We start from the raw sequence: 26340 nt of genomic DNA on the forward strand, positions 1-26340 counted from the left end.
TCTACAGGGAGCTTTCATTTAAGGTGGTTCCTCCCCCCTCCTCAACCAAGAATGATAAAAAGATGATAGTGTTAGCCCAGAACAGTAAGTCATTGAGAAGATAAAAATATAGCAAAGACTCCTTTACCTCCTTGAAAAGGAAAACGCCAACAAGCATGAAAGATCTTGATTCTCTTATTTTTTAAGGAAGCAACACTGGAAACCAGCACTGTAAGTTTATTAGTTAAAAAAAAAAAAAAATGCTTCAGCATTACACTGTCATTTTATTTCCCTCCTGTTCATAGAGTAGAACCGTGCAACACATGGGCATCCACTATAGTGACAAGAAATTGCTGAGGGCAATTTCTGATTAGCATTAGGAAGCTACAGCTGCATTGCCATCCTGCAGCCTGCTAGGAGTTCGGGAGAGGGCTTTTTTTTTTGAGTTTGAGTCTCAGGTATCACCAACTTCCAGTAAAGCTCAGTCCCATGGCAAGGAAGCATACAAATCGTAGGTGTATTTAACTGTGAAAGAAACTTGCCTGCGGTTATTTTAGGAAAAGGTTTTCCTGAAACAGGTGAAACAAATGCTGTATTCAATTCTACTAGAAAGCCCCTTGTATGTAATTCCAGGTAAATACTCATTAAGCAATGTAAAAGTAGAGTTAAGCACTGAACAGGAACTACTGCATTACACGCTGAGCACCATTTATCACTATGCCAAGAGGCAACTAGTAAGAACCTCTTACTTAAAGACACATTTCCCATTAGCTAATTAAATTAAACTCTAAATTCGGTACTTTGCACTTGCTCTTAAACTGACCTGTTTCATCTCGGCAGTTGCTGGGATGGGGGAAACACATCACCACATTACTATATACAGTCAGTCTGTCTGCGAGCAGACACAGCCCGAGTGGCAAAAAACTTGTATAAAAATGCATGTTTGCTCCAGAATTCAACTGGTCACTGTTTGCCAGGAACGACATCAGAGTAATCTTTTAATACTCCAGCCAAATGGTCATTGTGAGTCTTAAATCGACGTTTCTTCTGAGAAGCGGGTTTCTTCCTCCTCTGAATAGGAGCCTACAAGAAGAAATAAACAGTCGTCAAAAGATCTGCCCTCCAGCTGTGACATCTGACCTGATGTGTGACGCTGTGCTAGTCATCACTTCTGCGAAGAAGAGCCCTGCTTGAACCAGAGGTGGGCAGACGGAGAAGGTGCTTGCTTGTTTTTGCAAGTTGCAACACCATTCAATTCAAATCCGGGCAGGGAGATGACCCCAGGGGCAGAGCAGAGTCTCCATACCCCATGCACAGCAGGTAAAGCTGGTGTTTACAAGTCAAGTTTCCAAAAACTCCCATGCACCTACAGAAGCAGGTCCATAATTCTATCCACAATTCCATGCTCAAAGACAGATTTAGCATACAAGGAACCCATGAAGAGTGCCTACATGCTGACAGGCATTAAAGCGTCTAGCGTAGTGACTAGCAGAAAGAGGAGTAAGTTCTGTATGGAAAGTCTCTCGTGAAAGGACAGTTTGAAGTCAAGTGCAGAAGAGAAAATACATGGTATATCACATACAAATAAATGTAAAAAAAGAATTGTTTGGAGCCAGGAAGAAAGCATCTTTGGAGAGCTTGCAGCTTTTTTGGCCTCCCAGTAAAACACAAGCATATTGCACACAATTTGGAGAACAGTGTGTGTGTGGTGAAAAGCACGTTACACGGTTCCCATCAGGATTTCAAAAGCTATTTAGCAGAAAATAAAAACTTAAAACACTGACTCCCCCCGGCCCTCTCCCAGAAAAGTAACTATTCTTCTACTCCTAATGTATCACACAGCTTCAAGCAGAAGATTCCACTTCGCATCTCGCAGGGATTTTCTGGCATTTGCCCTCTTCTTGATGCTGCTTGGATTACACTGGCTTAAACAAGTTATAAAAACACTGACTGCTGGCTACAGCATTGTTTTTTGCAGCTTCTTAAAACTGGTCACACGTCCCCCAGCTACACAAAGCAGCTGTGCATAGGCTCACCAATGCGTTTTGGAATTAACACTGCATGGTCAGGAAGGGGGAATCTCCTAGAAAGATATGTAATTTGTATCCCTTACTATTTTCTTTGGTCCGGTTTCTTGCATGGAAGAAATACCCTGCCGCTTCAGATATTCTTCAATCTTCTCCTCATCCATGGAATCCACGGGAATGCTCCTCCACAGCTTCTGAAATTCTGAAACACCAAACAAACCCTCGTTTTATATCCCAATGAACAAACCCTGGGCAAAGCTCCCACATGAAGGGAAACAGACTTGATTTCAAATGCTGAAGTATTCTGGCATGTCCATCTATGACCGTACAGATGCAGCAGTCCTTACCAACAGGCACCTAATTAGCACAGCCTTTACCCAGTCCAAATGCCAGATGCACTTCCAAAAAAAACCCCAAACTACCACCAAACCAACAAAACCCACAACCTCCAGCCAACAAAACGACCCCCAACACTTAATGGAAAAAAATGAGCTGATTCTCATCCACACTAAGTGCGCTCCAGCATCAGGAGCACCCACAGACAACTTGCGCTTTTAATGCTAATTTGCTACAGTCTCTCTTTTTGCCTCCAGCATTTCCATAGCCGTGTTAGACTGTCAGTGTGTTTTATAAGTTTCAGTTCAAAAGGTCTTGGTGAAGGGTAATAACTAACCATAAATGGCAACTTCATTTACGCATCTTCAGCTGCCACTGTCTTGGGAGACTTGTCATCTCATAGTCCAATTTACTGAAGATTCAAGACATTCACTACAGTGGGTTTAAGCTCATTTATACTGTAATATAATACATACCAAGCTGTACAGATAATAAATTACTAAAATTCCTCTGGTGTTAAAAAGAAGAGAGATACCTTAAAAGCCACAGCAGCAGTACAGAAGACAGAGACAGTAAGTCTTAATTAGAGCAGCTGCCATCTCCCTGCACACTTTCTGCCTCATGTAAAGTTTCACAGAGCCTCTGGAATGCCTTCTCCAGGCAGCGGCTGGTACAATCCCACCTCCCTTCATTCCCCAGGCAGTAAGTTAGATATATCCTGTCAGCAGGTTTGGCTAACAAACTATAAATAAAACACGAGGCACACATAGCAACGCAAGATTAAATTTTTCCCTTTATTTCCAGATAAATTTAGTATACAGTTGTCAAAACAACCACAACTTCTGCATGCTGAAGAAGCTGTCCTATGCAGCAGGCGATGAAACACTCCAGTGATAACGGTCTGCCAGATATATTTGCTCTAGATACACTAACAAAACGGCACCTTACAAAAGGTGTACCCAACAGACTTGGTTTCTGCACTTGGACCAGTTCCCTTCCTAATGCATCTTGTTTTTCCATGAAAGCACATGCTTTAAGTCTCAGGTCTTTCTTTCTTTTCTTCCCACTGCCAACAGTAAGGGGCTGTTCAAGCTTTTCAGGAAACAAAAGAAAGGAATTTTGCCAGTGAACAACAATAATGTTCATTTTTGGTAATGCAGCGTTTCTGAAGAGAACCAAATCCTGTCCAAACACCGCTCTGGGTTACGTGGAGATAGCGCGCAGCCTGTTTCTCATACAGACTACACAGCACAGCGGGATCACTCAAAACTGTAGTTTTCAGATAGCTGAATGCCAGGACTGACGCTGTAGTCAAGACATTCTGTCTGCTCATCCATTTTGAGTGTGATTCCGGGCTTTCGGAATAGCTCGCAGTGCCTACTATCGCGGATCATCTCTCAGCTAATCCTGTTGTGGCAGGTGGAAAAGGTTACGTTATGATCAAAGCTGAACAGGCAAGAGCGATGAGCACTCAGATCAAGTCTTACAAGCAGAAGCCTGCACAAGGGTCCTATTGCATCCTCCAGACTGAGCAAAAATTGCTCTTTCAAGCTATCTCCTTTCTGTTCATGCCCCCTCTCTGTCCTCAGCACCCAAGCTAGACTCAGCTGGACACCAAGACCCAGCATGGCACTTGGGAAGATGAATCAGACGATGGTGCAAACGCACTATAGCACTTTGTGAGTAACCATATTTCAAATGATGCGTTTGTGCAGTTCATGCGTGAAGTGACAAGGCTGCACATAAATGCATGACTATTAAACAGATCCCAGCCAGAGACACTTTTAACATTGTGTTGTACTATCCTGCCTTTGGCTCTGCACAGATGCCTGCTGCAGAAGCTGAAGAGATGCAGGTCAGTCCTCCAAGATGCACAACAGGCACGTGTACACGAGGTGATAGCAGATAAGAGACTTGATAACTCTGAACTTTCACAGGACAGTGTCCTTTTATTTGTAACATTCTGCTACAAACACAGATAATGTTTGTAATGTACAATGACACAGATAATAAACACATAAACTCCTTCTTAGAGTTCATGATATGCAGACAAATATGCCTGGGTGGAGGCGGGGGAAAGGCTGAGGATTGGTGCTTAAGGTTAAACTGGTCTACATTCTTCTGGGGAACAGAAGTGAAAAATTAAACACTAGAAAACAAATGGTCAGCTCTTCAAGGATCAACATTTACAGAAGTGCAGATCACAGTTAATATCTAACCACAGCATTTTGCATTTCTTGTAATGCAGCGGTTATACCATCATTACAGATTCTCATTCACCTTTTAAACTTGGCCAAGAAATATGAATATAAAAGTCACCAAGAATGAAAACCACAAAGCTAAAATGGACTTTACATCCAGATAATTTAATCCACTAACTGGCCCCACCAGAGTCACTAGACAGTATTCTGCAACTCCATTCAAAAATTCCTTCATAAATCAGGCTGCTTTCAGCAATATTGCTTTGATTGCAGTTACGGCAACCTTCTTCCCATGCTGAAGCTCCACGTAAGGCATTAAAATACCTTATTGCCTAGGAAAGGCAGGAGGCACAACACCACAGTCCCCCCTGCAGAAATATTGCTTGTTAAAGAATTGGTTCAGAACTAAAACCACAGGATAAAGGTGGAGAAGAACAGAGAGCTGCCACCCTTCAGATGGCTGTGCATACTAGCTGTTTGCATTTAGGGTGCCATCTAAAGGGGAAAGGAGATGCATCTATCATCTCATCACAAAACCCATTTGGTCTAACACCACACCCTGAGCTAAATGCAAGAACTGAAGAAAGAGAGCAGCTGCCTGGCTGGCACTGAACCGTTTCCACATTACCCGTCAGATTTATTCAGAAGTCTCCAAGGACTATGCCCCTATGAGCTAGTTAAAGTTTAGACCTTGGGAATACACTACTGTGTATACCGAATTACTGTGACATCCCCTCTGAAATAAGATAACCTATGGCAAAAGCTGGCAATACTACAGCTCTCAAGAAACAACCGTCTCCATTTGTAGCTGTGGTATTTCTGCACCTCAAAATTCATACCCTTGACCCAAGACAGGAAGAAATTTCTCCAACTTCTTTGAGGGGAATTTGAAATCCTGCCACCCTGGCCTTTGCTGTGTGGCTCTGAGCAAAGGGGGGCACCACTCCTTAAAAGCAGTAGCTCACGAGAGGTGCCAGGGAGGAGGAAATGGCAAGTGATGACCCAATTACTGTGCTCCACCACCTCTGGAGCAGCGTCCATGCTTCTGGCTGGCCAGGCAGGGGATGCAGCGGGCTGGCCTGTCTCTGTGGAGGGGAGGAAAGACAGAAAGAAAAATGCTGTGATGAGCTGATGTGTCTGAAGAGCAGACAACAGCAACAGAAGGCAGTTCCTAGAGATAGTTTCAATATACCAGGTCCATTTTTCACAGAGTCTTTCTTTTCTCTGTGGACAGGGCACAGGGAGTTCGGTACTGGTGAGGAACGGGAAGGGGATTGTTGGAGCACAAAGCTCAGCACATGCTGGCCTGCTTCAGCCAGGCATGGAAAACAGGTTCAGATGCACACATTCCTACGGAGCACGTTAACCATTACGATTACAGACACATTCAATTTTTCTTCTCCATGTCCTGCCAACAACTAGGTGATCTTTACACCATCAGAGCATGGCAAAGGTGAGAGACCCTTCTATCAGAGCACTAAACTATTTGATAGATCAGCCAGAACAAGCATGTAATATCTATGGAAGGAAAAAAACCTGTCCAGCAGCCAAGACAGTAAGGCTTCACCTGGCCACAGCAGGCTGCATTCAGGCAAGCTGACAGTTCCTCCTACTGCTTAGGCTGCTAAGACAAGACAGAGCCCAGAAAAAAAATCCCCTGGGGAGAAATTTCCAGACAGTTTCTGGGCAAAGCAATGCAGGTGCTGTGAACCCTCAAGGAGACCACGCGCATTTTCAGTGGAGCTTTTAAGTCCTGATGCCAATGCAGATCTTCGCCAGGAGAGGCAGAAAGGTGTGATCCCAGGAGCAGAGGCAGGTGCCTCGTGTCTCATCTGGACAATGAACAAATCCTATATGCAACATCTTGCAATTCAATCAGTAAAATATTTGAACTCAGAAGCAGAAGCTTGACAGAATCAAGCTTCGAGAAGCTTGACAATCTGCTCACATTGCAGGCTGCTCCCTTGCTCCTCCAGATAGCTAACTTCTGGTCTTTCAAGCAATGAGAGGAGGGAATGAGACCGAAAGCTGATTGAAAGGCTGGTTTAGATGTTTGCTAACATCTCCAGCATCACGATGTCTGTGTGCACAGACTGAAAACAATGAGCTCTGACCAGCAGCCACCAACACACAACAAAGCAGAGGGTAGCATAACAAAGATTTTGCAAACACCACCTTCTCTCCTTGAAATACCCAAGGGGTAAAGATGCAGTCACCTCAACTTTACTGCATCACAAGATGCCTCATATAGGAAAACAATTGGTGCTGACATTCCCTGAGTGATTATATCCTTAACATGCTCCCTTTCTATAAATGCTTACATTTCAGGAACAAAGTCATGGGTAAATGGCTGCATGGTGACTTCAGTGCAGCTTATCCTGCACTTCTGACTGCCTCACCTGCTCTTGCAAAAAGGTTGAGATGGCTTCTCGAGATAAACAGCTACAGCACACTGGTAATAAAATCTGCCAGAGATTAAAACCAGCTTAAAAATCTTCACTGAGCTGAGCCAAAATCCAAGCGCAAGACAAGAACAGACAATAACAGGGCAGAAGGGAAGAAACAACGGAGTAGCAGGGAAGACGGAGTCCTGCTTCCTAACAGTCCCAGGGAACACAGGACTAGATTTATACCAGAAGGAAAAGATGCTTGACATTAAGTCTGTGCTGCTCCTGGACCACCTTGGAATTCAAAGCCAGAGCTATAAGTCATTGCTGATCCCAAGCAATTTATACTGTTAAATTTAAGAGGCTTTGGCCATTCTTTAAATCTCTTCAAAGGTGCTTAGGAAGAGTATTAAAAAGATGTATAATTAAGTACCCGATTTTTTTAGGCATTAAAATGTTTCCTATATTGCATTCAGATGTGAAAGATACCATCTCTAACAGTTAAGCAATCCGACTGGCCTTTCAGCATTCAGCAGCACGGGGTGAAAGCTTGGTTCACATGCAAAGTGCTTAGCCCCAGCACAAAAAGGCAGTGCTTTACTTGGCTGAAGCACCTGAAATCTAGCCCGGCTTTTATAAACGCTTTCAGCTACACACTACTGACAGAAGATTAATTAGTCAGGAAGTCAAGAAGGAACACATGCAATCTGAACCTTCCTTGGCTAATCACATAAAAGGAAGAACAAAAGACGTTCCTTACTGCAGAAACCTTCTCCAGTACCCTTGAGATCACGACAGATAGGTACTGCACCACTGCTGTAGTACACTGGGATTTATTTTCAAAAGGGGAGAAAGAAAAGCTTGTTCAGCCAGCAAAACAACTGTAGCAAGGGCAGAGGTAGGCACTGCCAGAAAGCAGTTCCACTACTTTAGACAGCAAGCTCCAAATTGCCCCATCAGCTCCTCTTTCTCCACTGATACTGATGGAGCTCAGACAGCGGTGGGAGAAGACGCCTGGCTTTTAAAGGATATTAATTCCAGCCAACTTCTGTTCAAAACTGGAGTGTGTCATACGGGCAGAATCACGCACTGAGGAGCGCAGAGCCCTTATTTCTAAGGATAAACATTAAACTAGAAACATATTTTGAACTGTCATCAGCTGTTAGATCAAAAAGCCTCGACAACACTTCCAAGGCTTATTTTGCAGTCTTCTGAAAACTTTGTTTTAACATTGCTGGAGATAATGAGCTGAAATAGCACCGCTAATGCAGAAACGTGTCATAACTCATTCTGTACGCAGACAATTCTGCCAACGACTCCCTAAGAGACATGCTTCTGGTACTCTGGAAAGAATCATAAAGCAAAACTGCTCCGGAAGGATGGCTTTCCTTCATCACAGGATAACATGGTTGGAAAAACGACCCGTTCCAGCTGCAATAAGTGAACCCACTCAGGGGTGTTTTAAGAGTTGTGGCATACACAGGCAGATCACAAAATTCACAAAAGAGAAAGTATTCTTGCCTCCTTTCAGAACAAAGCATCATCATCTGTACCAAAAGAAGAAACAAAACCCTGCAGGAACAGAACTAAAAAAAAAAAAAAAAAAAATAATATTTCCCTTTCCAATCAGATGGGAACATGCTGCCACCTGCAGATGAAAGCAAGCAAAGCCACCTCGAACTACAAAACGTCATTAAGACACTGCGGGCTTAAATGCCTGCCTTCATCGGCAGATCGAGCCAAACGACTTAGGCATTTTGTTTGAAGGGGTTTTAAAGGTGGGGTTTTTTTTAACCTTTTCCCCCTTTCGCGGCAATAGACTGCACTGCTTGTTCCTAAACAAAGATCAGTGCTGGGCATACTAAAATACCGTGTATTGGACATGAACAGCCTTAGATTCATACCAGCACCTGATAAAGAGATGGCAGATGTCTCTTGCTATGTCTTAATAAAATGTGCTCTTTTATTAAATTTCACAGTTAATCCTGGAGTTATTACAAACTAAGAGCAAAAGGGTAGAGATCTCCCTTTGATAACTCTTTTAGGATGGTTGGGTTCCAGTTATCTGGAAAAAATTGCACACGAAGAAATGATCAGCAATCATGACTGTAACACAACCTGTAGCTGTGAAAAATTTAAAAGCTTTGCCTTAACAGTCACTGCAGCAGCACTGACTTCTAAATGTTTTGACTATGTTCAGATCCCTAAAAGCTGTGGGCTGATGGACTGAGGAGACACTATCTGAACAGGATGACAGTGTTAATGGTAAACTCATAGGCATTTGGGGAGGCCAGAAATTCCCCAGTGAATGCAGACTGAAGGCTTGTAATTCTGCACTTCACATACAGTTCTGACTGCCACTATCAAGTGACAGAAATTATGGTCTAAAGAGAGAGGTTCACTTCAATATTTTGAAACTATTTTTGTATTTTTAAATACTGTAGATGTCACAACTACTTAATTATCTTTGTGGAAGAAAGCTATTATTAGTGAGAGTACATGTGTGGTATAACAAATAAGTTAATGATACACATTTCCAGTTGCTTAATTCTATTGAAAATAAAGATTCTCTTTGAGTTAGTCAAAGAAAAAAAGAGCTTTATGCTTTGTCCTATGGTCCTGTAAGTACAGCAGTTCAATTTTCTATCAAAACTCTTCCCTATTTTTTTTAACCATAATGTGACATTTTGTGTTAAGATGGCTTTATGTAGCAAGTTACAAGAACAGTATGTTAACAACAGAAAGTGTTTGGTGTCGTCAAGTTATTTAAAATAAGATCTTTCGACACAGACTGCCTTCTCCTTTCTGTACTTACAAGCATCTGATGTTGACATAAATGTCATTACTGGAACACCCCCCGACTTGTGCAATTGATTTCTGTGCATAAATAGGCACATTGCACCAGAGAATTTTACCACTATTTGTCAGACAGTAAAACACACCTTGAACTTTGGAAATCCCAAATCCACTCCAGCTCTAGGCAGCAGCACTACCCTACATCTGTGCTTTCCTCCCAGTTGTAAACTACCCCTTCTTGGGACTTCTGTTCACATCTCCCTGTTGGCTTCCTCCTTCCATTCCATTTGTGGCTCTCATCACATTCACATTCACCAACAAAAGGCACGTGATTAATAAAACCCAACAAACTTGCACCCAGAAGCCATTCTTTTGGGTTTTTTTGGCTGCCCTTTACACACCAAAATGTTAGATGCCATTTTAGTCAGTCAGCTGATTTTTAGTCTCTTCTGTACTGCTGCACTTGAAGAGAACTGTTGGATTCCTTGTGCCACATTCCAATGTAACCATTATAAAGCAGAGGATATTACCCTTGAACTCACTGGCTAGTCTCGTTAGCCTTGTGTTAAAATGAACCATTCTCCTGCCAGGTATCGGATATACCCGGTATTTCATTACCACCTTAAAAGACTGCTTGCACATAGAGATACTGAAGATGATTTCAAATCAACTATCATGGAAACATACATAAACAAGCACCTACCTTCATCCACAGTAAACTGACAGCTCTTGTCATTGTAGAAAAGAATTTTCTTCTTATCAGGGCGATTAACAAAGATGATCTGGTCCCCTAAAGCCTCGAAAACCAATGCAAAAGAACAACTCAAAATCACTTCATTTCCAAGGATAAGGATTCCAACTTGAACAAGAGGCCAATCTTGTGCTACAGAAAGCACAACAAACTATAGAGAAGCAGCAAAGTAACTGGCAATGAAAAGCATCCAAAGTGGATGCTGACGATAAATCAATTATGAGATACGGAGGACTGAGATCAAGGTATAAAAGCAGAACTAAATCCCTACAGTTGGAATGTGGTAGATCAAGAGTCTGTTTTGAGAAAGAACTTTGACAGCTGAGCTGAGACATCAGGCCAAATCTGAAAGTAAAGGATGAAATACAGACGAAGCTACAATATTAGAGTTTCTGAAATAGCTTTGAGTTATCAAAAGAACAGAAGCAACTCATGAGAAAATTCTCTCTTAGTCCCTACCTCCCCTTCAAAAAGCAAACTGGAATGGGTTCACCAAATCACAGACGTGTGCTACTCACCTTTATAGCTTTCTGTGCATTGGGTAGCCCTTCCTCAATATCTTCTAAAAGGATTCCTCCCAGCCCTCGCTGGTCATGCTTGTCCAAGAGCCTGAGCAGAGCCTTTTTATCTTTCAAATTGTACTTGGGTTTGAAAGCATACTTCCCATCTACAACTTCTATTTTCGGATTGTTGACTAGAGCCTGTAATAGGGACATAAATTTTAAACCTTGAAAAAGAGCACATGCTAGTACTTTTTTTCTAGCGTGCTTTTGAGCAGCTAGGCACATCAGCCATGCGTTACAGCTGCCAGTTTGGAGGTTTGAGTTTGAAATGCATTTTAAATCCTTGGATCCTAGATCCACCAGCCTAGACATAATTCGCCACATCAGAAAGCACAAAGCACCAAAAGAGGCTTAACACCAGTCACTTAATGCCTTTGGGTTTGAAGGTCCATGAAGCCTCTTATGGCAGAAAGCTGCACACGTTCCTTTTTGAGAAAGGAACAAAAATAAAAAAAAGAGGGGATGCAAAAAAGTGTGCTTCAGCTGAATATAAAGTGCAAACGCACAACTCAGCATATCAAGCTCGGGTCGTATGGATGTTACGAATGTGAAAGGCATTAACCTGGGATGAACAAAACAGGAGTCAGTCTTCCCCAACTGCTGTCAATTGGCACCAGCAGCTGTAGAAGAAATTGAGAAGAGCAGACCTCCTGCACAGTAGGCTTTTACTTATGCCAGCTTCAGAGTGAAGCTGCAGAAGTTCACAGACAACTGAAATGATTTCAGCTATGCTCCGAATCAGTTTTGCTGTGCAGCCAGTACCACAATGGAAGTTCACCTGTAACAGAGGGCAACTCTACTTAGTTTCTTCTGCAGATGCCAGCCTGACCCTGAAAGGAGAAAGAGAAGACAGACAGAAAGAAGAAAGGAGGGAGAAAACACCTGTAACAGAGAAGGTAACTAACTCTAGTGCTGCAGGATATTTGTTTACCTTTTCCCATCCAGTAACAATTCAGTGATAATTTTATATACACTTCTTGGGAGGAGTTTTTCATTTCATCTTGATATTCTGGTTCCCTATGGAAACAACCCGGGGCTACCTTGTGAAAGCCTTCAGCAAAGTCAAGCTTCCATCACAACCAGCACTGCCAGATTGGAGGTTTTGGTACCCCAGAATATTAGTACTGGTAGCAAAGGAATGCTACAGGCTGTACCAGTGAAACCATCCTAGTGTTACCACGTAGAGATTTTTTTCCCATGCCTGAACAGCCTTTACTACTCTGTTGTGAGGATTTTAAATATGATCTGAGCACAACCCAGTACACCAATCAAACGTAAATCCCAAATATGGTATCATGCTGATTTACTAATCTAGAAATTCCACAAATACATTTGGGTCAACTAAGCACAAAGATGAATACGGTGGCAAGTTACAGTGAACTGTAAGAATGAAACTGAGCATCTAGAGTGAGACCTAATGAACTCCAGCACTGGAATTTGCAGATGTATCATCCCACAAATTCAGACATAAATTTCGCATCAGAATTCTTCATTTCAGTATGTAACAAAGAAATGCAAGCCTATGAATTTTGCACCATACTCCTTTGGTTTAGTTAATTTAGCATCCTCAATATTGGAAGAGCTCTTAATTTGAAATATTTTAAAACCGAAAATTCCTTAAGAAAAACAGCTTGTTTATATAAAATTAGTAATGAATAAGTTCACTTGCCATAAAATATACTCTCTGTGTAACAATTCTAACAGGTCCTTAAAAATGTCAGAATAACTTTCATCACAGTTACCTCAATAGCAAGAGGTACACCACAGACAGACATGTGAATCAGCGTAGTTTCTTAAAGGGGGGATTGTATCTTTGTAGAGCTTGTAATTAAATAAACGTGTATAATTCAGGTTTACCATAATACTTTATCTCTAATTAAAAATCTAAACATATGTTTTCTTTACCTCGCTCATTAACCATTGTTTCTGTTTGAGTCCAATATCTAAATGCTGTGTTTCATCCAAAATCTCTTCTAGGGTTAATGGATGCGTATCACCACGCTGGTGCCGAGTCTGGAAAAGTAAATAGTATTTATTAGGGTTATATACTTATTTTATTCAGTGCCTCAAATATCATAAAGTAACTAAAACTGGTATAACGTGATGACATTTTGCAAAACAGAACAGATACAGTATACATAGCATATGAATTTCAATTCAGGGCTTTTGAAAATATGAGGAAAAAAAATTAATACCAGCTGAAATTGATGGCGAAGTCATCTGTCAAGCACCAAATTACATGTTATTTTGATAAATAGCTCATGAATCCTAAAAGCTGACAGAATTTTGCAGTTCATATTTCTACTGCAAATAAACAAAAATATCCCGGTTTTGAAGTGACCTGGAATATGCAGGATTTCAGTAACGGAATAACATACTGACCGTTTTGTTTACTGACAGCATTTTTCATTTAGCCAGCGGTTTCTTGAAATTCTCACTCTTGCAATGAAAGAACTTTAGAGTTTGAAATATTCAGCATCTTTTAGCTACCATAGGGGAATAAATAAGTCAAGCATTTAAAAACATGATAATTTTACATCAAAATACCATACCTTCATATAATTCACTATTTTAGCAAGGACTCCAAACTTGTAGCCAGAGCCTCCTGAAAGGGCTTTCAAGTTAAATGATCCATTGCTGTGATCTACACAAGAAGAAAATAAACAATTAAACGGCGCTTTCAGCTACACCCTGTTGGCTCTGCACTCCCATCTCTTTTTCAGGCTACTTCCATAGCCTTCAGAATTACAGCTATGAACAGAAATGCGTGTTGCAGGAGCGGCCACCTTCAGAGGACTCCATGCTAGCACATGTGTTGATACAGCCCCACGGTTACCTGTCAGCAGACACTGCTCTGGAACACTTCCGAACAGAGCTCCATGAATATAAAGTTATTGGGGCTTGACCTTTAAGAAGTAATGGCAGCATTACTACCATAAGAGTACATGTTTAGTTCTGTGGCTTAACATACCATAATTATTTATGCTACATTAATTCACGCTGAAATAATGTGCTGCATTTTTGCCCAACGATTCGTTCTACTGATAGCTTCGCGCTGAGGAGATAGGCGCAAAAAAGTTTAACTTATTCCCAAAAGGTATTCAGTGGTTACACACCAGGTAAAGGAAGACTGTGTTTGTGGTGCTGGACTATTTTACTTTTTTTAAAGTAGCTCTAGTGGAGAATTTATTAAAAAAACAACCACAAATTCAGAACAATTCAACTTGTTGCAGCACTGGAACCAACAATTCAGAATCCCTTCTGTTGTCAAGTCTGGTTCTGTTTTAATGTATGGTGATGTCTGCTACTGTGTAAAGCTTGTTTCAACAATTATTGCAAGGTTGTTAATGACCGTTTTATTAACTTTAGCTATTACCACAGCACATTAAACAGAAATATCTACAAACCACTATCAAAAGCCACAGGCCCATTACCAGCATAATGTTGCTCAGACTTAATAGTAACAGCTTTTCAGAATTTCAGCTACTCCAGAAAAACAACACTTCCTCTTTGTCATCACAGGGATTTTTTTTTTAATCCACTGGTGATTTATAATCACATTTGACAGGACAGTAGGTATCTCAGAGATACTGAGCTCCTACTATTTATGTGGAAAAATCAGTTGAGGGAGAGAAAAGAACAATTAAAATTTAGTGCGTTAGCTGAGGGCGAGGTTGCAGCGGGTGCTGAGCAGAGCTGCTAAGCAAAATCTTTGTTCTGTTGGGCAGCTGGAGGATATGGATGAGACTGGAGATAAGGAATGGAAGTGTTCTGGGGTTTGTGATGGTGAAAAAAGAAAGAAAAAAAAAAGAGAAAAAAGATAATAATAGTCTAGAAAATGCACCTAAGATGTTTGACGAAGGCCCATTGCCTCCACCGAGTAAGCAGCAGGCTGAAAGAAAGTTTGCCACATCTGCACTGCATTTAAATTTAGATGCCCTTGCCAATTTCCTTGCAGGAAACTCCAAATAAAGTTTCCAAAGTCACTATGCTTCAGGTGTATTTTTTTCACGTCCTTCCCACTGAATCTTAGCCTACTTCTAAGTTGATCCGTAAGTCACTACAAAAAGCAACTATGAAGTGGGAATTCTGGATGTAGTCAAATTTCAAACAAATCCACTTTCAATAATTATGGGGAAGTCTTCATGGAAACCAATGCTAGTATCGTCAAAAACATAATGCTGAAGGAACAAACATCAGATGTAAAACTTGGCAACTGGTAATTGTGAAGCTATTATATGACATCATATCAGAGTCTTTACATAGCACGACAATTCTAAAATTAACGTAGAAGAATCAGTATAACTCCAGCTACAGAAGAACATTTCATTCTGGTTACTAGATGAAGATGGAAAAAGAGAACAAAACAAAGGTCAGCTCCCCCTGAAAATACAGCCTGTAGGGATTTTCCCCTACAGGGTTCCTTTTAATCATCAAAAACTAATATCTATGCAGGACATTTTATAAATAAAAAAATCCATACATGTAACAAGAGGTCTACAGTGAACAAAATAAATTCAGATGTACAACAAATAGTTAAGATGACTTATCACATATTTGTTCCATCAATTGAATCAAGAAGATTATCTTGTTTAATCTGCCAGGCTACAGCCCGCCACAGTTCATGACAAGTAAATCTAACCACATGGTGAAGCTGGAAATCTACAGATATTAACACTTCAAACGTCACAGCTTGACCGGCTGCTTTCCAACGCAAAGCAAAGCAGGGTCACAGCCACCGTCGCGGTCCCGGCATGCTTCTCCGCTAACAAGCTCATCATGTGCAAAAAAGCGTCCCGAAAAGGAGAGCAGGAAGGGGTTTGTTTCTTATTCAAGACAGTAAGAGTCAAATTTATGAATGATTTACTCCTGGGGTTGAGGGCTTGATGCAAATGAGCATAAAGGAAGTTGTCAGCAGCATCATGCTCTGGCCAATGGTAGGGAAGCTCCATCTTAGCTGTGCCATAGGCTGCATTAAAAAAAGGGACCAGAACAGCGCTCTTTCAGCATCCTTTCAGACAAGAGGTAGGTGTGTATCATTTTATAACATTGTCTTAGGTTTATCTTGATTACTGAAAGAAAATATGCCTGTAACCTACAAGCCTGTAAAAAGCTTCTTAGAATCAGAATGATTTTTCTCTAGGTTTAGCAGGGTTTTATTCCGCTGAATGCAGAGGAGCTTGTCTTGCACTATCAGACAAGCACTTTCACCATCTGTGCACTAATGGAAAATTGATGACCACTCCATCTTACAGAAGAGCTAATACACCAAGCCAAGAGTCAGTAAACAAAATGGATTTCATGCTTACTGGGGAGGTAGCTTGTTTTCTGTAGCCTCACATTCCTTGTAATTGATTCTATATGTTTTTACAGAAATGACAGTGAAAGGATTTTCCTTAAAACAAAGACAGCTAAACCTGAAATTCAAGAAATGTATCTCCCAAGTGGGTATTCTGTAAACCGTATCAATTAGGCTGCCTGAAAGAGATCCATGCTCGTGGCTATGCTAGAAACCTGTTCTAGAAATTTGGTACGTTGGGGTAGGAAGAAAATCCCATTGCATATTATTATCCTTGTAAATACTGGAGCAGCGATCAATACAATGCAAACAGGCAGGTTAGAATCCATCTGAGATTTGTAAATGCTATTACCCCAAGATGTCTATTCAGTGGTTTCTGAAACAAGACTTCCTCAGTACTGCATTGAAATGATTTTTTGCCAGTCATTTCCCTCTGCTCCATGAATACGATTTTAAATAAAGCTGCTCCTCTGCAGTGTCTAAAGACGATGATACTTCTAAATTAAAACCTAATGCAGATATCACAGAAACCAATTCATAAAATATTTAACTCGCTGCATTTTGGATACATACAATAGCTGAATTGCATTCAAATCAGGCTGGCTTACAAGATGAATTTAAATTGTGCCCTTACAAAACCAGTAAAACTGCATGAAACCAGGTCATTTTTGACAGCTTTCAAAGATGCTAACCTTATTAGTGCTGTGTTAATTCTGAAGGCTCGGCAGTGGCTACTTCAGTCTTGTACTTTAATAATTGCAGCAATGAGTAGCTGATATTTATCTGCCTCGCCTCATTCAAATCTAAAGAAATCATCATCCTCCTTGAGAAGCATGAACCACCTCTGACATGGGCATTAAAATCGACCTTCCTGCATAAAGACGAGCTTCTCTATGCCGTGCAACCCGCTGCCCTAATGGTGGCTGTGGAGTGGGAAGGGGCTGGCTGCTGCACTGCGCTGGCAGCCGAGCAGCAGGGACTCCTGCCTGGGGAGCCATGCTGAGCTGAAGATGCTCCTCTCCTCTTGGGAACAGAGCTACCGCCTTCGCCGGGAGCTGTGCCAGCAAAGGGTCCCTGCTACACAATGCAAACACGTCCAGTGTCTCCAGTGGCCCCAAGTCTTGATCACTTTTAGCAATGACTAAAATACCAAATTTCCTATCAGCAGAAATAGTTCTTTCTTTTTTTGTGCCTGGTGTTTACAGAGTGAGCAACTGACATGTAACAAGTTCCAACAAAATCCTCAGTCTCAGAAATCTGTTTAAAAAGTTCAAAACAAAACTCCTCTCCTTGCCTTCCCTAGAATATTCTTTTGCCATCTAAAATATACATTTAAAACCTGTTTGACTTACTCCTCAAAGGTGACTCCAAATCCTTGTACTCAGCCTCCCTCCCCTCTCTCACAGATTTCCAAACAAGTCTTCAGACCACCCCTTCAAAACTCCTCCTGACTTCTAGCTCCATAAAACAGGTCAGCTGAGTTTCCTTCGTGGACTGTGCCCAAACCAAACCATGCACTCAAAGCCAGGACCCAACTCAGCTCAGGAGTATTTTTAGTTTGGATTTGCTCTGTAAACTTTTTTTTTTTTTAAACAAAAAAGACAACCAACCAACCAACCATTTAATTAATCCTATCCATCTCAGTCACACTTTGTATATTCAATTACAAATTTGTGTATTCAATTACAGATTTAACAGTGGAAACTGTTCAGTTTCTGCAACTGCTCCAATAAATGTCTGTATCAAATACTAATGCCAGATATCTTCCCAACAACAAAGCTGTTCCAGTTCCATTTAAAACCATTAAAGGCAGAAGGATAACAAACAAAATATATAATATTTGAACAATAAAAATAAGACATAAATTGCAAGCTGGTTTGGCTGCATCATCCTGGTTTTCATAGCATCCTTTTTTTTTTAAATAATGCCTCAAAAACAACAACAGGTGCTTAGATTGCTTTAAGTAATCTGTTTTAGTAGACACCATCACACTTCGCCTTTGTCACTTCCCATTTATTCAGGCATTTTGTAATTTTCACTGTCTAAAGAGGTTGATTGCAGAATTATTGCTGGGATACGCAAGGTTCATTAAAGCATGACCTGTGAGCACAGTTTAACAAACAAAACATCAGCATTACCCCTTTGTTCTGTAGTTTTGATTAGTGAATGAAATTAAGCTAAACGTGGGTAGCCAGCACCATTTTGTAATGAACTTAGCTAGGTTTTGCTTTGTGTCCAAAGCAAAAAATCTTTCATTGAGGGATGGAAATAAGACTCCAGATTTCTGTGAAGTTACCATCTTGTCTCCCTCTTCCCCTTTCATAATACTAAGTTTTCTGGGACGCCCCAGTAGACAAAAGCACATTTTGCAACCTGTCCCTTAGCCAGCATGCACTCACCGAGGGGCTGACGTGGGGCACCAGCTGGCCTGTCAGTGCTGCTCACCACCATGTTTCACCTAAAAACTCCTTGCTATTTCCTCAAGAGAAGAGGGAGATCTGACTCAATCTCCTTCTTCCACACCCAGTTTTAAATTGCCTGAAGGATGAAAAGGTTATTACGGCATCCTACAGTACGCTACAACAGGTAACCAGAAGTTACTGTGGCTCCTTGGATGTTTTTTATTATATTAGGTAATATACCAAAAGCACTGTAAGTTCCCTTAGTTCTGGGAGGCAATGTCAGGGAAAGAAGGAAAGGAAAGAAGGAAAGTGGGGTGGGGGGTGGGGAAAAAAAAAAAAAAAAAAAAGAGATGTGTAACTGTGAAGATGTTATTGCCAAACACCTCACCTGTGTACTTATCTATAATTCAAAGAAACATTCAGAGACAGACAAAACTGCTTTTTTGTTCTAGATATACTACAGAAATTACTGAAGCATAGCCTACTTTCACACTGCTGTGCAAAGGTCTTTCCGAAACGGCACATCTGGACAGCAATACCATTTACGCCAAAGGCTGAAGCCAACGTGTTTCATCTCTCCCCCACACCACAAAGCAGTCTTTTCTTCTGCTGGGTACAGTGTTGGACCACGATGACATTCCTTTTCTAGCAGTTAAGCCTAGAGAATGCAGCTGAGAATAAGAAATCAGACTTCTTCAGGAAGGGTTGAGTTTTCCTTGTTATCAGTCCTAACGATCACGGCACCAAGAGCGGGCCCAAGATTCCCAAAGGTGCTCAGTGCCATTCAGGCAGCTGCATGAAGCAGTTGGATTTCTTGAGCACAAACTTCAACTCAACAGTGGAACAGCAGGGGAATGAACACATCAGGGAATTTGGCCTTCTGAAGTCAAAGGCATGTTGCAGAGTTAACAAGACTGTGCTAATAGGCAACTCTAAAAATAATGAGATTTAAGGAACCAGGACTGTTATTTTGTACAGGAAGAATGACTGACAGTTCAGTTCCATTCTTTGGAAACATCCTCCAAATACTTAGGACTTACACATTTTTTTAAAGAGTGATTTCTTTCTTTCTCCCTAATAGGAGAGAAAAAAACCAAAACCCAAACAAGCAAACAAACTCCAAAGACATTAACATGTAGTAAGTTCTAATCACTCAGGTATGGGAGGGCGCTACTGGGATCTCCTGTTTTTCTAAGAATGCCAAAAGAGTGCTGAGGGCTTTCACACTGTGCAAGTACCAACCTCAACACAAACAATGAACAGGTCGTTGAAACCACTGTATACCTTGAAAATGATCTTCGTAACCTTTTTGCCTTTGCATATACTTGAAATAAAGAAGCAAAGCTCTCCCACTGCAGAATAGTTTACCCTACTGATGCATGCATGGACTAGTCATCACTGAAATAAACATTCCAGACAAATCACAAATCTGTACATTTGGAGTTTGATACTTTTGTGCACAAATAGGAGTATGCAACAATCTATGTTTGTAGGAGGTCTGAGCACTAAGCCTGAGCTTAAGTTCTTGCAGTTTGGGATAAAAATCACAGCATGTTCTTGATCAAGAGTCCTCAACAGCTTTGTTTTTCTGTTTCAGCTCCCAAATCCGTGAGAGCGAGCACGCCAAGAGAACTCTTCAAGAATGGCAACCCTCAACACCACTCACTGGAACGAGACTACATCCATTTCCCAGTATCTGGGCTTTCAAGTGCAAAAAATTTACCCTTTCCATGACAACTGGAACACTGCCTGCTTTATTATTCTCATCATATTCATCTTTACTGTAGTTTCTCTGGTGGTGTTGGCTTTCCTCTATGAACTGCTAGACTGTTGCTGCTGTGTGAAAAATAAAACTGTGAAAGACTTGGAGAACGAACCCAATCCTGTTAGAGCAATGATGAACAGCTTCAGAAAGCATGAAACAGAGGTGGTGTAGGAAGGACTGAGCATCAGCACGTTGAAGAACGTTTAACACCTTTGAATGAAGCCTCTTGTACCTTACGAATAAGCAAGTCACATGGGTTTGGTTTGTTTTTGTTTTTGTTTTTTTTTTTACTTAAATGTAACAGCAACAGTTATCATTTTATCTCTGGATGTGAACTTGAGTAATTGGCAAAGGCTTTCCGAGTGCTTAGCAAAAGGATGATCTGTTGCAATGTTACAGGGGAAGAAAAGATTTTTTGTTTTTAAATGAACTTTTGTTGTTTATATTGAGTTACTAGTATAGATCTTTGTCTACCCGAATGAACAAATGTTGCCTAACATGGATAAAACTATGTTGCTTAACTGGAGAAAATGTTTATAAAAATGCTCAACAATCTGATCATTCACAGTGCAAAGACAGAGCAGTGTCCTCCACACAGAGGCAGGAGAGACATACAAGGGGTGAGAAAAAAAGATACAGAATAGAAGGGTTGAGTGGCAAGAGATCCCGTGAGACAGGAGAGGCTGATGTGAATTCTTGGCTTTGGCAGATCTTCTTAGTACGGGTTTCTCACTTTTAGAATAAAGGGTGGTGAGAGGAAAAGCATGCCAACGGGAAACATTTCCCTAAAATAGTCTTTTCTAACCTCCTGTGGTACAATTTGACCCTTTCTCCCTCCCCTTCACCAGTTCCAGAGAACCACTCTCCCCTTACTTTGCATTCAGCCTGTTTAAACAACTTCTGGGTGTCGTGATGCAACTAATGCACTACCTGAAGAACACGTTTCCACAAAAGCATACTATAGTGGTACTATGGTCTAGAAGAAACAGGGACATTTTTCTGCCTCAAGGCTGCTGCCTTACTACCACAACACTACAGGGAGTCAGACATGCTGGATATATCACCCCTATCTTAACTTTTCAAAGCTGAATTAGAACTGACCAAGCTCTTGCCAAGGAACACAAGCAGACAGGTCGCAGACCTTCCACACCGATGACAGTAATTTCACTCAGCCTGCCCACAGCTTTTGGGTGCCGACATGCTTTACAAAGGAGGCCACACCAGGATAGGCCTTGTGCTAGAGATGGCAGGATGGGTACACAGCGAGAAGTGACTTCATTTTGCACAAAAGAATCTCCATTTCCTTCATCAGCCTGCTGACGCAGCCCAGAGAGTTCACACTCATGCCTCCCTCACAAACCGACCACATAACACTGGCCTCTAGCTCACCAGATGATTTTTCTTCCGTAGACATGTTGCATCTATGTATTTTTAAAACCATAAAAGTTTTGCAGTTACAAATTATAACTGTCAAAACAGCATCCAACAGCGTGGCCATCAGTAATGCCCAGTAAGTCTTTTACACTCCTGAACCCATAGAGAAGCAGGCCAGCAAGAAACATCCCGGACCAAAGCCGCATGTGGAACAAGGTATTTAACTATATAAAATTCTAATAATATTCCTGTCATTAGGGAAACAAAACCCACCTAATGGCCAAACAGACCAGTAACCTACAACACTGATATCTTAGTCTATTAGTGTCAGAAATACCTTCGTGCCGCCACCAGTATCTACAATTACCTCTTTCTCTTTTTAAAGTATATAAACTCCCCCTATCAGGTTCAGTATGCTGAAGTTCGAGAAGACCTGGACACAATGAAAGACTTGCTAACTCAACTCGTGTTCTTCCTGGTTGGCAAGATGGGAGTCACCAGATACCCAGGCCACTACTAACCTGCACAGCTAGTCCAGTGATTCACCTGGAGAAGCCATCTCCCTCCTGCAATCAGAAAACAACGCAACGGCTGCTGCAACCATTCATCTCAGAGACACTTGTTACAGTGAAGTTTCACCAGTACCAGTCCCACATGCAGAGAATGCTTTTACCTAAAAATCAAAATATAAGCACAACTAATGGAATCTGACACCACAGGTACAAGACCACTCAGGATTCACACCAAGGTGTATGATGAAGATAATGTTAGTGATGATAATGCCTTCTGCTCTCAGGAATACTGGGTGGATGCCTCATTACTTCTGTTGTATTTGACAGTGTCAGCCCTGAAAGACTGGTGTCCTGCTCTAACAGGCAAGAGTAGCCAGCGGGACACACTGAATTAATTAACATGCCTCTTTCCTGAAAGCAAACGCTCCAAATGGCAACAGGGCCGCTAGCCACTTGCAGCGTTCCCACAAAACACTCATCCTCGCTGCACACAAGAAGGCAGTGTGCAGGAAATAACATGGCTAGCCTCTGCTATGCTGCCTTTGAGTTCTTATGCCTTCCTGAGAAGCACACGCAATGAAAAATCTTGGGACTCATTCCAGCTACTTACTTCACAGATCTATAAAAGGGGCTGGGTGTCTGCACAAGGAACAGAAGGCAAAGATCTCCCCTTGCACAGCCCTAGCGCCTCAGGACGATTCTTTCCCACATGTAGACTAAGTCATGAAACAGATTCTGGAGATTTCAGCTCTTGTTTACTGTTGGCTAAGACCATCACGACAAAGGTCTTAAGATGAAGACTAAGACCTCAGCCACAACTTACTATTCATTAATAAAAATAAATAAACAGATACGATCTATTTCATTTATTTTCCAGTTACTACTTTCAACTGAGTAAACAAGGCAGTTTTGAATTTTTTCAAGTAACTTGTTTGAACAAGAATTTTGAATAACCATAGTAATAGCTGTTCCCACTAGAAAGATTAAAACAAATCTTCATACACAGGCCAGATTTAGCTATGTAGTCATTTGAAGATTAGCACAATTATACACCTTTCCTCCCCAGAAAAGCAACAAGGGTGGGTTCTCCGAGTCATAGAATCACAGGAGAACCTGCAGGTGCTACACAGCCAGAGATTATCAATCTCAATACATGTTCATTGTGACTGTGACATTATTTATTGTCTTTGTGGTCACTACACAACAAAACTAGGACCGATCATCTTAATTTTGTTTCTTCAGGTGGGATGGGGGATGGGCGGGAACACGGAGGGATGGAGGGGGACGGGACAGGGGGATGACACACACAGGGACATGAATTCTTTCAACATCAGGTTTTTACTCCACCTCCCCAGGACCCATCTCTGACATACGCACATCCCAACAGGCACCTAACAATCTGGTGATTCAAAGAAAAAGTGGGGTTTGAGGCACAGGACTTGGACTCTGCACCATCAAGGGGCTATTTGTGCTGCTTGCAGCTGCTTAACCTGTCTAGTCGCTTGCCAGACTGAACACTTGCTCTGAGTCAGTTCCCAAGATCAAGAGGGAGAAAGTTGGTCCACTCACTCTCCATGAATTTTCTTCCATCCTTGCTGCTTCTGCAGTAGTTAGTGAATGCTCTCCAGGGGGACATGAAAGGAGGCTGAACTCATTCTGCAAGGAAGTGTTACAGAAGCCCTGAAACCTATCTGATACTGTCTGGAACAAAGCCAGGAGAATGAAAGATAAAGCATGTTTCCTCACAATCACGCATTCCTATTTGTGTAAGCTAATCATTTGACAGCTGCAGAAGCACTTAAATAAACACCCAGGCCACAAAACCACAGAAAAGAAATTACACTTTATCTGTTCTGCTGCTTGGCCACATATCTACTCAAATCCTGCAGATCAGACTCACATTTCAACTGTCTGACCTCTTCCTGACTCCCCATCCCTGTTTCCCAGCAAACTGCTCTCTCTCAGGACATGCAGTTTAGGATATTCCACGTAGTATTTTGTTTTATTTGGAGAGGGGAGCGTGGCAAAGGGACCAGTGGAAACCTGGCCTCCCTTCATTTAGCTTAAAATGTCTGGCTGATAACTTTGGTGCCCTAAGAAGCTGGAGATACATACGCAAATTCCCTACACATCCCCTCAGACAAAAGATGCTCCACCCCTCCTATCATCCTCGAAGTTTTTCTCTGTTGTTTTCAGCGCTATTGTTTTTTGCGGAGTTTAGAAGACAGTCACACGTGGTATTCAAAATACAAGCACACAAGCAGTTTGCACAGTGGAGTATTTTGTGTTTTAGTATCTCCCGACATCTGATTTGACCATCAAGAGTGCATCCGAGAACTGTCAGTACTTTCAGAGAACTGAAAAGGCCCCCCACGTGTAATTACACGTCTCACGCTGTAAAAGCAAACACAGTGCATGCCACTGTGTGCACAGAAATACTCTCCCTGCGGCTCCAGGTGCTGCACTTTTCATATGCTCCCACCATTTTGGTGTTGCTTTATCCACTGCTTATTTGATATTAAGAGATGCATTATCAGTGCCATCGTCTCAGGAAACTCCTGACCAAAGCAGACAGAAACATACAGAAGCCCTGGTGTTGAGAAACAGAGATTAGCTCCCAGGTAAAACAAGAACGACTGCTAATCACAATATGCCAGCTAGATGAAACATAAAGTCACAAAATCCATCTCAGGGATGGACAGCCTATGGCTTACAGTTAACGAAATAAAGTTTTAGGTGCTCTCTTGCCAGAAAGTCAAGAGAAAAGAATGAGACCGCTGTTACTGCTTGTCCGGTGGGCCCAGCAAGCACTGAAATCCACACACCAAAGCTCAGCTTCATATGAAATATTATTTTGGTAGCGGCGATTCCTCCAACTGAGTAACAAGCAAACAAGTCACAGGACGAGGCCTGACACATATATGTATTAGTAAAAGTGGGGTTTCCCTTAGCACAAGTTAATTTCTTAACAAAAAGTGGTAATCTAAGAATGACAATGGCCACTAACACAAATCACAGATAAACTGACTCACGCTAATAAACCGCAGCTTAGACGCAGTGGAAAACATTAAGCAGCTGTTGAACAGGAGACTTCCACCAACCTGTGTTTTGCTTTGAGCTTGATGAGCCACCTTGCTCTACCTTTGCTTTCTTCTTTTTTGAAGAAGAGGAGTCAGAAGATGGCGCTGGACGTTTTTCTACTGCTGGTGTGGAGAGGGCACGCTTTTTGAATAGCTCTCGCTCTCTCAATAAGCTTGGATCCATAGCTCTGTCATGAGAAGAAGAAGGGAAAAGACAAGAAACAGACATTCGAGTCAGTAAGACATTTAAGAGTGGGGATATCTGTTTATGAAGTTGTTCGTATCCTTCTTTTCCCGTGCACGGACTTTGAAGTTAAACCGGGACGCCTGAGGATGTGATGTGTCAAAACGCCACCTGAGCCCCACGGGTGCAGATGGGGGGGATGGAGCAGGACATTTCCCAACCAGCCCTCACGTCCACAGCCCTGCGGGGAGGCGCCGGGGCAGCTCGCCGGCCCAACCCCGCGCCGCGGCGCCGCCGAGCCCGCCCGCTCGGCTCCGAGGCACCGGCCTCCACACGAAGCTCTGCGGCACCCAGCAGGCAGGGGAAGCCCGCCCGCCCCTCGCCGCCCCCTCGGCGCCGCGGGACAGGGCGAAGCCCCGCCGGCGGACGGGGGCCTGGAGCAGCACCCCCCCGCTCCCCAAGGCCGCAGAACCCCCCTGCCCCTACCAGCGCCTGGACCCGCCGGGCCAGGGGTCCCGCCGGTCTCCCCCCCGCCCCGCGCCGGCCCCCGCGCGCCGCCTCACCCGCCCGCCGCAGCACCAGGCGCAGGCCGAGCGCCGCCGCCCGCCGCCTATTGGGCCATGCCGCCTTCCCGGCAGCCCCCGCGCCGCCGCCACCGCGGCCCGCCCCGGAAATGGGATCGGC

The 26340-nt window shown here is 42.4% G+C and overlaps 2 protein-coding genes across 4 annotated transcripts; one reads left to right on the forward strand and one right to left on the reverse strand.

Annotated features, from left to right (window-relative positions):
- Positions 1–200: 200 nt before the first annotated feature.
- GTF2E2 (general transcription factor IIE subunit 2) lies at positions 201–26328 on the reverse strand. 2 transcript variants are annotated; one of them, XM_055708872.1, is made up of 8 exons: positions 26220–26322; positions 25494–25660; positions 13593–13684; positions 12946–13053; positions 10996–11178; positions 10430–10523; positions 2093–2208; positions 201–1062 (listed from the first exon to the last, which is right to left on the reverse strand). In XM_055708872.1, exons 2-8 carry the CDS (start codon positions 25654–25656, stop codon positions 943–945), a joined length of 876 nt encoding a protein of 291 aa, XP_055564847.1. In that variant the 5' UTR covers positions 25657–25660; positions 26220–26322; the 3' UTR covers positions 201–942. The 2 variants fall into 2 exon arrangements, with proteins under 2 accessions (XP_055564847.1, XP_055564839.1); XM_055708864.1 differs by lacking the exons at positions 201–1062; positions 2093–2208 and adding an exon at positions 3118–5628 and having other exon boundaries at positions 26220–26328.
- Positions 15571–23234, forward strand: SMIM18 (small integral membrane protein 18). Of its 2 annotated transcripts, none has more exons than XM_027799706.2 (2): positions 15571–16069; positions 20339–23234. In XM_027799706.2, the coding sequence occupies exon 2, from the start codon at positions 20384–20386 to the stop codon at positions 20675–20677; it is 294 nt and encodes a 97-aa protein (XP_027655507.1). In that variant the 5' UTR covers positions 15571–16069; positions 20339–20383; the 3' UTR covers positions 20678–23234. The 2 variants fall into 2 exon arrangements, with proteins under 2 accessions (XP_027655507.1, XP_027655506.1); XM_027799705.2 differs by having other exon boundaries at positions 15573–16065.
- Positions 26329–26340: the final 12 nt, after the last annotated feature.

Source organism: Falco cherrug, chromosome 1, assembly GCF_023634085.1.
Source record: "Falco cherrug isolate bFalChe1 chromosome 1, bFalChe1.pri, whole genome shotgun sequence".
NCBI classification, from domain to species: Eukaryota; Metazoa; Chordata; class Aves; order Falconiformes; family Falconidae; genus Falco; species Falco cherrug.

Excerpts from the sequence above, each read along its gene's own strand:
- GTF2E2 (XM_055708864.1), bottom strand. The coding sequence starts at position 25,656 with ATGGATCCAAGCTTATTGAGAGAGCGAGAGCTATTCAAAAAGCGTGCC. Across the intron at positions 13,685-25,493 it reads AAGCTCAAAGCAAAACACAG|ATCACAGCAATGGATCATTT; the intron begins GTTGGTGGAAGT and ends CTTCTTGTGTAG. Across the intron at positions 13,054-13,592 it reads AAATAGTGAATTATATGAAG|ACTCGGCACCAGCGTGGTGA; the intron begins GTATGGTATTTT and ends TTACTTTTCCAG.
- SMIM18 (XM_027799706.2), top strand. The coding sequence starts at position 20,384 with ATGGCAACCCTCAACACCACTCACTGGAACGAGACTACATCCATTTCC.